Source organism: Engraulis encrasicolus, chromosome 18 (genome assembly GCF_034702125.1).
Source record: "Engraulis encrasicolus isolate BLACKSEA-1 chromosome 18, IST_EnEncr_1.0, whole genome shotgun sequence".
Taxonomy (NCBI): domain Eukaryota; kingdom Metazoa; phylum Chordata; class Actinopteri; order Clupeiformes; family Engraulidae; genus Engraulis; species Engraulis encrasicolus.
The window spans coordinates 10,942,435-10,952,434 of record NC_085874.1 but is presented as its reverse complement, the minus strand read 5'-3'; the positions used below and the strand labels follow the sequence as shown (position 1 = coordinate 10,952,434).

The 10,000-nt window shown below is 46.1% G+C and overlaps 1 protein-coding gene across 7 annotated transcripts in view; it reads right to left on the bottom strand.

Moving 5' to 3' along the window:
- Positions 1–10,000, bottom strand: part of utrn (utrophin) — a 281,604-nt gene that overhangs the window by 138,049 nt on the left and 133,555 nt on the right. For all 7 annotated transcript variants that reach the window (XM_063223012.1, XM_063223008.1, XM_063223010.1 and 4 more), the window contains 10 exons: positions 8,984–9,165; positions 8,199–8,289; positions 7,588–7,734; positions 6,902–7,003; positions 6,191–6,305; positions 5,360–5,568; positions 4,557–4,674; positions 4,100–4,305; positions 1,990–2,144; positions 1,101–1,290 (listed from right to left, as the gene is read on the bottom strand). In XM_063223012.1, the coding sequence (XP_063079082.1) occupies positions 1,101–1,290; positions 1,990–2,144; positions 4,100–4,305; positions 4,557–4,674; positions 5,360–5,568; positions 6,191–6,305; positions 6,902–7,003; positions 7,588–7,734; positions 8,199–8,289; positions 8,984–9,165 (1,515 nt within the window). The remainder of the gene's footprint in view (positions 1–1,100; positions 1,291–1,989; positions 2,145–4,099; positions 4,306–4,556; positions 4,675–5,359; positions 5,569–6,190; positions 6,306–6,901; positions 7,004–7,587; positions 7,735–8,198; positions 8,290–8,983; positions 9,166–10,000) is intronic.

Genomic DNA, 10,000 nt, shown 5'->3' with positions numbered 1-10,000 from the left:
TTCAATGTTAATCGCAGCATTCCAGTTACTAAGACAAAGAGCTTATCACCAAGTATTGAACATTGAAATGTAATTTAGAAGGTACCAAATTCCAACTGTTTTGAGGTAAATGGGAAAAAAAGAAAGAAATTTGGATTACAACACTACAAAACTATTTTGCGTAATAATGTGGAACAGAGCATTTAAAGTTTTTTATTATTTAAAAAAATACCGTTATCATTGGAAGGTTCATTCAAAAACGTTTAAATTGTACTCTAATGGCTGATGACTTGAAAATTATGACGACTGTCATTTGTATTGATTATGTGGGGAAACAGCGAAAAATGTCATTTGCATAATAATGTGGAATGCGGTGCATATATGTGTGTGTGTGTTGGGTTGTGCCATGATAAATGTATATCTGTCAATCCTAATAAAGAAGTAAAATGTCACCACCAGAGCAGCACACTTTACAGTACCTCCACAGTAAGACAACACAAACCAATGATCTTACAAATCTCAATCTCTCTCTCATACTCACACACAACACACATGCACAAACGCACACACATTTTCTCTTACACACATGCACACGCATGAGCGTGTACACACACACACACACAATTTCATGGTCATGGAGCCTTTTGTTGGTAGATAATAGCATCAGTCAAGGGACATCTCAACTTCAGTCACTCACATGGACCTACACACACACACACACACACACACACACACACACACACACACACACACACACACACACACACACACACACACACACACACACACACACACACAGATCAATATAATCAAAACTATTCAAGCATGCAGACAGTCACAGGATCCCAGACATACAGAGACACACACCCACACGTTTCTCAGAAGAAGAGCTAAAGAGAGCTGGCAGGTGTGCTAATGGACACCTAGACACAAAGACCTGCCTGAAATGACTATAAAGACACAGTGACACTCCCCCACACACACACACAAATGTCTGAATTCGCATCATACACACAAAACCAATGCACACCTGAATGCAGCTGCAAGACTATTACAAGTGTGCGTGCACGTGCACAAACACGCGCTCAAGCACGCACACGCAACGCCCATTGCGCTCTTACCTGGAGTTGAGTCTTCAGCTCTCGCACCCGCGTGGCGTCCTGCAGTAGCCCCTCCTCCTGGGAAGCGTGTCCTAGCATGTTGAGGGTAGTCTCCGCCTCCTGGAGCCATTTAAGACACGCCTCCATCTCCCTGAGGGAGGCCTGGAGGGCCTTCAGATCGCCGTCCAGCACAGCGTGGGTGTCCCGCGCTCTGGCAACGCAAACACACACACACACACACACACACACACACACACACACACACACACACACACACACACACACACACACACACACAAGCAGGCGCACGCATACACACACACACAGGCATACACAGGCACACACAGGCATACATAGGCACACACAGGCACACACACACACACACAACGAAGCATGCATGCACCCACACACACACACACACACACACGCACACGCACACACACACACGGTTAAAACAAAGACCAACTTACATATGCTTGAACACACACACCCATAAACACATGCGCGAGCACACACACACACACGCACTGGCACATACACACACATACACACACACAGTTAAAACAAAGACCAACTTACCTTGAAAACACACACGCGCAAACTATACCAGTTACATAACAGCACATCACAGCCTGTGTGTGTGTGTGTGCGCGCATGTGTGTGTTTCAGTCTACGTCTTATGATCCTTTTTAATCTCATCATGCTAGTGCTAGTAGTATACACGTGCACGTTAGTGCGTGTGTGTGTATGTGTGTGTGTGTCCGTGCGCGTGTGTGTGCGCGCGCGCGCGCGTGCGTGCGCTTGTTGTTGAGGGTCTGCTAGGCAGTGGCAAGATGGTGTGTGTGTGTGTGTGTGTGTGTGTGTGTGTGTGCGTGCGCACGTGCGTGTACATGTGTGTGTGCGTGTGTACCTGTTGTTGAGGCTCTGCCAGGCGGCCGTGAGGTTGTCGCTGACCTCTTTAACCCTTCGCGTGTCGTCGCCCGCGTACTCCTGCAGCAGCAGCTGGGACAGCTCGTTAAAGCCGGACACACACGCCTGGCCCTTACTCAGCTCCGATAGGAACATCTGCAACACACACACACACACACACACACACACACACACACACACACACACACACACACACACACACACACACACACACACACACACACACACACACACACACACACACACACACACACACACACACACGGGTTGATAAACATAATTAATATACATTAATGTGCTTGTGCATGTACATTTTGATGGTGATTCGTGGTGGTGACCCAGCATTATTATTTTTGAGAATTTTCCCTCATTGTGGAAGAAGGGCAAACTGCCAAGCTGCCATGCTGTGTAACTCATCAAAGAGTGCCTACGGTGCTTGGTCCAAAAAACTAACAGCTAAAACACAGCATTAACGCTATGTGTTGGTGATGTAACCTTGTAATGAGGACAAGGGAATATAAAAGCTGTTTACAGAGTTCTTTATTGTGTTCTCTGCCTGCTGCTTGTGCTGCTTGCATGCACACACACACACACACACACACACACACACACACACACACACACACACACACACACACACACACACACACACACACACACACACACACACACACACACACCTACTGTATGACAGGAACATCTTCAATACACGTACGCACACAGTATATGACCTTGCCCTTTTGAGCAGTGGTTGACTAGAGTCTCAACACCATCTCCGTTCTACAAAGGTCCTTCAAATTGAAGCAATTGAGAAGGTCAAGAGCAGTTAAGTGTCGTGTGGACAATGGGCTACTTATGCACACACAACGTTAACCCTTTATTGGGCAAGTGACTATATTTGTTCACTTCCGATTACTTGCACGACAACCACAAATGTCCCTGCCATGCCTCTCTACAAGGCGGTACGCCCAGGCTTTCAGACAGATAGTGACATTGACATTTGACCAATCAGCAGTGGCCTGGCGCCTGTTAAACCTTTTTTTCCCACTCGGGAGCTGAAATTTGTGTGCCCTATAAAGGGTTAACCTTGATCTTGAGATGTGACCTTGACCAAGATTTTCAAGGGCTTTAGGCTAGATGTCTGTCTGACAGCTGGAAGTCAGAGGTTAAAAGACTTCATACACTCTGGGATTAAATTAACAGTATTGGGATGGGAAGGCAGGGGTGTGCGTATTCATCGTGTTCATCATGAAAGTTCTTTTGGCCTGGCCGTGATTGATCTGCTCAATAAGCTCTGATTTGTTTTTGAAAACTCTTGAATTGGCTGTGATGAATCTTTTTCAAATAAAAGCCCTCCTCCTCACATTTCCTCGGCGCACTGACGGACAAAACTGATTGGAGGAGACAGACAAAAGCAGAGCTCTGGCACCTCTTGCTGTTCAACAAAGGAACTGCAAATGCAATCATATCGACTGCTTTAAGCTTTATTATTATTACCCCAGGCAAGGAGGTAATGTTTTCGGACGCTTTGGTTTGTTTGTCTGTAGGATAGCTAAAAAAACTATGACGAAATTTTGCAGATTTGTTGGAGATGACAAAAGGAACAACAGATTACATTTTTTGTGGTGACACAGATCACAACTTTTAAACTTGCACAGTGGCAACAGAACCTTACTCAGGGCATCTATTATGCTGTGCGTACTAGGGATGTAAAATATTGATGAATACATTAATTGTTTGACCTTGTGTATCAACTTGCGTTTAATTGATAAGTGGTGTCCCCCCAGCCCAAATCTCCACCCTCTACCCCCCCCCCCAAAAAAAACCCAATTAAATGCTAAAATGCATATAAAATGCAACATTTAAATTGATTTCCATGTGTACTCTTCAATCCAAAGGTGATTGAACATACTCTACTCTTCACACGCACCTCGTCATGCCCATTTTTCCTGGGTGTCTCGCCAGTCGAGTTGGCGATTTATTGCATCTTTTTTAATCGATTAACGTTTTAATCAACATCAGTTAATTAATCGATGAATTGTTGACATCCTTAAAGCGCACTATTCAGATTTTTCATTGGCTGGGCGTACCTTGCTGTGGCTGATCTGACTGGTCAGTGGCTCCTTGCTCTGTTGCTGGAGGCCGTGGAGGCGGGCCTCGTTCTGCCCAATCAGGGCCTTCAGCTCTTTCCTCTGCGATTCCCATTGGTCGCTGTGGACGGTCATGTGACCCAGCTGCTGTAGGCGAGCTTCCAGGCTGTGCTGTGTGCCGTCCCATTGGCTACGCACTCTCTCAACTAACACACACACGCGCAGACGCAGACACACACACACACACGCACACGCACACGCACACACAGATAAAGTTCAATGACAGATGAGTGGACAGACCATCTTATTAATGTGAGAGGAAGTGTCGCTTAGTTGTGTATCTGTGGATGTCCAGTGTGTATGTTTCTGTGTGTGTGTGTGTGTGTGTGTGTGTGTGTGTGTGTGTGTGTGTGTGTGTGTGTGTGTGTGTGTGTGTGTGTGTGTGTGTGTGTCGTACGTTTCTCGGTGATGGAGGTGCGGACATCCAGGTTGGATGTTTTGTTCTTGATGTTCTGAGCCAGAGTGAAGATCTTCTCCAGCTGGGGATGACGGTGCTCCATGTCTAGTTTGGTCACCTAGAGAAACACACAAGTACGCAGGTTTAATCAACTTGCGACCCACTTGAATTTATGAGTGGTACACTCAAACAAAGTTTGCCTAAGTTATGCTCTTCGAAGTTGCTTTTCGGCCCCGTCTGTGTTCATTAAAGGGTCAATCTTGCTTTGGTGCATGAAATTTATTTTTGTACATACATTTTCATTCGGGAGGGTTGTAGCTTTCATATGAGTGACTTCTGAAGCCAAGTGATTAATTGAAAGTCAGGTTATAAGCCGTTATTCCAAACAGATGGATACACTACAGGTACATGTGCAAATACACAAGACAAACACAGGTTGGGACCTCTAGGGGGGTTGCGGAGGTACTGAAGGAGGGTCCCAGACAAAAGGGACATTGCAAAAAAAAGGGAAATCCACAGGTTAATAGTTAACAGCTAACTGCCTAGACAATCTTTTTGTCCATTAGTATGGCAAGATTTTCCATTAATAGTTTGTCCGCTAATATTGCTAGAAATCCATTGCTAGTCTAAGACTTTGGGTGGGTGGGTGTTCACAAAAATATTCTTAAGTCCAAAAGGAAGTCCCCGCTGAAAAAGTTTGGGAACCACTGCATTAACACATCCACACACGTACACATCCACATCCACATCCACATCCACATCCACATCCACATACACAACAGCCCCCCCAAACCCACACCCACCTGCAGGCGAGAGATGGTGGTGCGGATCTCCTGGCTGTCTCCCACGGTGACGATGTTGGACTTGAGCATCTGGTCGATGAGCAGCAGCCAATCAGCGAGCTCGGTGGCCGTCTGGTTGAGGTCACCTGGGGCGACGGGCTCGGGGCTGTGGGCAGGAGGGGGTGGAGCCTCGCTCGAAACTCTCACCATCTGAACTGGCACAGCCACCACTAGAGGCAGAGGAGAGGAGAGAGGAGCAGAGGAGAGTAGAGGAGAGGAGAGGGGAGGAGAGGAGAGAAGAGAGGAGAGGAGAGATGAAAGGAGTTAAGAGAGGAAATGAGAAGAGAGGAGAGGGGAGGAGCAGAGGAGAAAAGAGAAGATAAGATAAGATAAGATAAGATAAGATAAGACAAGAGAAGACAAGAGAAGACAAGAGAAGAGAAGAGAAGAGAAGAGAAGAGAAGAGAAGAGAAGAGAAGAGAAGAGAAGAGAAGAGAAGAGAAGAGAAGAGCAGAGGAGAGGAGCAGAGAAGGAGAGGAGAGAGGGAGGAGCAGAAGAGAGGAGAGGAGAAGGAGAGAGGTTAGGAGAGGGGAGGAGCAGACGAGAGGAGAAGGAGAGAGGATAGGAGAGGGGAGGAGCAGACGAGAGGAGAAGGAGAGAGGATAGGGGAGAGGAGAGGAGAGGAGAGGAGAGGAGAGGAGAGGAGGAATAGAGGGGAGGAGCAGAGGAGAGGTGAGAGTGCTGTGTAAATGCATAAAGTAACAGTCAAAAGAGAATTGTGCAAGGTACTACTTGTTTAGCATGAGAACCTCCACAGATCTAAATAGTATATTGAACATGCAAGGTGTCTACCTGTCGCTGGTTGCTGGACAACTTGGTGTGTGTAAGGGGACATGGGCGGCAAAGGCGTCGCCTTCAGGTGGACATCCAGAGCCTTCCAGCCCGCAGCCAGGCTCTCCACTTTCATCTAGACACACACATACAAACACACGTAATCATCTTGCAACCACGAGAACATTTTACAGCAGGTGTGGGGAACCTATGTCTCGATGGCCGTTTGTCCGGCCCCCAATATAATTTTAAGGCTATGCAGCTTCACATGAAATATGACATATTTTGTAAAGGAATCGTAGACATTACATTAGCAATAAACACTTTACATGTACAGTATATTTCAGGGGACCTAGAGAAGGTGGGGTCTGTTTTCAAGCTGGCTGCCTTCAATATAGGCCTAAAGTGCAGGGGGAAATCGGCCCTTGGAGAACTTTTATGGCCCCGGGAAGAATTTGAATGGAATGGAAAATGGTTCCCCAGCCCTGTTTAACAGTATGAGTACATTTTAGTTCTAAGATGAGTCTGTGTTCACACAGTACTGTATATATACAAGTTCCATCTACAGTATGTGGAACTGTTCAAAACAAACAAAACAATTTGCCATTATTATATTACATTACATTATAAACTAATAATGTAATGTAATCTAACAACATATGCCATTGGATGAAGTCGAAGGTTGCAGTGTCCTGAAGACAGTCTAGCAGTGTAATGTTGGCCAACCAGTACCTTTTCCTGGGGTTGGAGCTGATGTTGTTTCTGCAGACTGATGGACAAGGCAAGGATGTCCTCAAGCTCTCGCTTTTTGTCCCCCATGGTGTAGGACAGATCCTGATTGATCGAGAGAGAGAGAGAGAGAGAGAGAGAGAGAGAGAGAGAGAGAGAGAGAGAGAGAGAGAGAGAGAGAGAGAGAGAGAGAGAGAGAGAGAGAGAGACAGACACAGACACAGACACAGACACAGACACATAGACAAAGAGATCAGCTGAAGATTTATGAGGCAATAATATCATTGACGGCCGTTCCCATACTTATATTTATGTGAATTACCAGGTCAATCAATAAAAACACCTGTTTAGTAAAAACTTCATCAAGGGATGGAGACACATATAGGATTAGTAGTAATGTATGTAGTGTGCAATAACCAAATTTACCAAAAATCACATATTGTTCAAATGTAAGCATGAATGCTAAAAACTTACTTCAAGAAAGTATCTATATGGCCATGCATACATAGGTGTGTGTGTGTGTGTGTGTGTGTGTGTGTGTGTGTGTGTGTGCTTAACAGGACCTTTGTCTGTCTACGTTTTAGAGGTAGACAAAGTATCATGTGTAAAAGAAACAGACAAAGCACAAGTGGGTTGTGTGTATATATGTGTGTGTGTGTGTGTGTGTACGGCCGGGTGTTGAAGGTCACCTCTGCCTCACTGTGAGACAGCCCTGCTGGTCCTCTGAGGCTCAGCATCTGATTGGTCTCCTGGATCCAGTCCTGCAGCCTGCTGATACGCTCCTGGAAGTGCTCGTCAAATCCAGACTCCGCCTCTTGAGAGGGCTGTCGCCTCACCTGTGGACACACCACAATGCAGTCTTAAAAATCAAGTGTGTGTGTTTCTGTGTGTGCGAGAGAGAGAGATTATGTGTGTGTGTGTGTGTGTGTCTGCGAGAGAGAGAGAGAGAGAGAGAGAGAGAGAGAGAGAGAGAGAGAGAGAGAGAGAGAGAGAGAGAGAGAGAGAGAGAGAGAGGAGAGAGAGAGAGAGAGAGAGAGAGAGAGAGAGAGAGAGAGAGAGAGAGAGAGAGTGTGTGTGTGTGTGTGTGTGTTTGTGTGTGTGTGTGTGTGTGTGTGTGTGTGTGTGTGTGTGTGTGTCCATGTCCCATTTGAAGCTATGTGGTGTTTTACTTTGATACTAGTAATACTGCATTGTAAATTATTTCTGATGCAGGTGAAGTGGAGGATAAACAGATGCTATGTGCATGCGTTTTCGTTAAGGTGTGTACACGTGTGCGCGGTTGTGTGTATGTGTGGCTTGCCTGGAGCTTAGCTTCACTGTCCACTGATGTCTGCTCCATGGTCCCTCCTGCCATCATACTGACAAACACAGCAGGGTCTGAAGGCAGCAACCTGCAAACACACACACACACACACACACACACACACACACACACACACACACACACACACACACACACACACACACACACACACACACACACACACACACACACACACACACACACACACACACACACACACACACACACACACACACACACACACACACACACACACACGATAATTTTATTTGAGAGGGCAAATAATTATTGAAAAAAAAAATACAGCACCCCAAACAATGTTAAAGGAAAAATGATGTGTCTTCCACACACACACACGCACGCACGCGCACGCGCACACGCACACGCACACGCACACGCACACGCACACACACACAGCTGGTGGATCCCAACAGGTATGTCATGAGCAATGACTGTAAATGGGGAGGAAAGAAGGATTTTTTTTTTGTCAGGTATTGAAAACTTGAAATCTACAGTAGAATTTGACTTTTTTTTTAATATTCATGTTTTTTTTTCTCTCTACCCTGGGGCCAGATTAACCCATCTGATGGGCCAGATACGGCCCCCGGGCCTTATGTTTGACACCCCTGCTTTCTCCACAACATTGTTGCTAACTAAGTTAGCAACTTACTTGGCTGCAATGCAATTTCCTATGGGAAACCAAGTAAGCTGCTAACTGGTTAGCAACTATGCTATGAGAATGAGAAATGGGGTCGGTCCGAGCAGGCGGTGTCCGTGGTTACCGTGTGTGTTGCCTGCCGATGCGGATGCGGTGTTCCACCAAGCTAAAGTGCTGGTTGAGGCGCTGCAGCTTCTCCTCCAGTAGGGGGCCCTCTGCCGACGACAGCTGGGCGATGATGTCACTTCCTGTTTGGTTGAGCTGGGCCAGAACCGGCAGCTGATTGGTCAAGCCTTCCTCCAGCTCCTGCCAAACAGTCAAAACACCAAGCTTTCATGAGACCAAAAATCAACACAGTTTTGTTCCACACTTTCGTTTCACTTTGTGAAAACAGTGTTCTCACAGCATTCACCATCATTTGCTCCACTTTGGGCAAGTATATTTGTCATTTACCACAGACGGACCAAAACAGACAATGTCAATTCCTGACTCTACCTAGGACCATCATCTTGCATTACAATGTGTTCATTCAGCTCTAACATACCCACATTTGTAATAAAAAAAAACAAGTACGACAGGCAGACAATGATGCGTATGTCTATGCACTGCCGCCTTGTGGACACAGGAGGGAATTACAATTTCAAGAATGCGTTTCAGACGGACCGACGGACAGACTGACCGATGGTCGGACATACCCTCTTACAGAGATGCTAGGACGCACCTAAAAACTTGCTGAAGCCCAGATTGCCATCTCAGTCTCTCTACTCTGGATGGCAGCTTCCCCCATGGATGAGCGCATGTATGAATGGATACAAGAAGGACATTGTCTTGTGAAGAGGTATGGGGGGGCTTTTCTGAGTGTATATGAAACCTCTGTATAAATGCCTATCCTTCGTCATATTCCTCTGACAGGTTTCGTATCGTCCAGTTTGTATTCCGCCAAACAACTCGACTCATCCAGACAAGACCCGTTTCATGTCAGACGCCTCTTTTTCACCTTTATAAAAGTGCCCTGATAATAAAGCTACTCTCCATGGAGATGCTGAGGGATATACATCATAAAGACGGTAAACAGACTTTCGAGCACTCGCACAAAGGGCAACCTTTCATGCTCCAGCACTTTATCCATAATTCATACTGT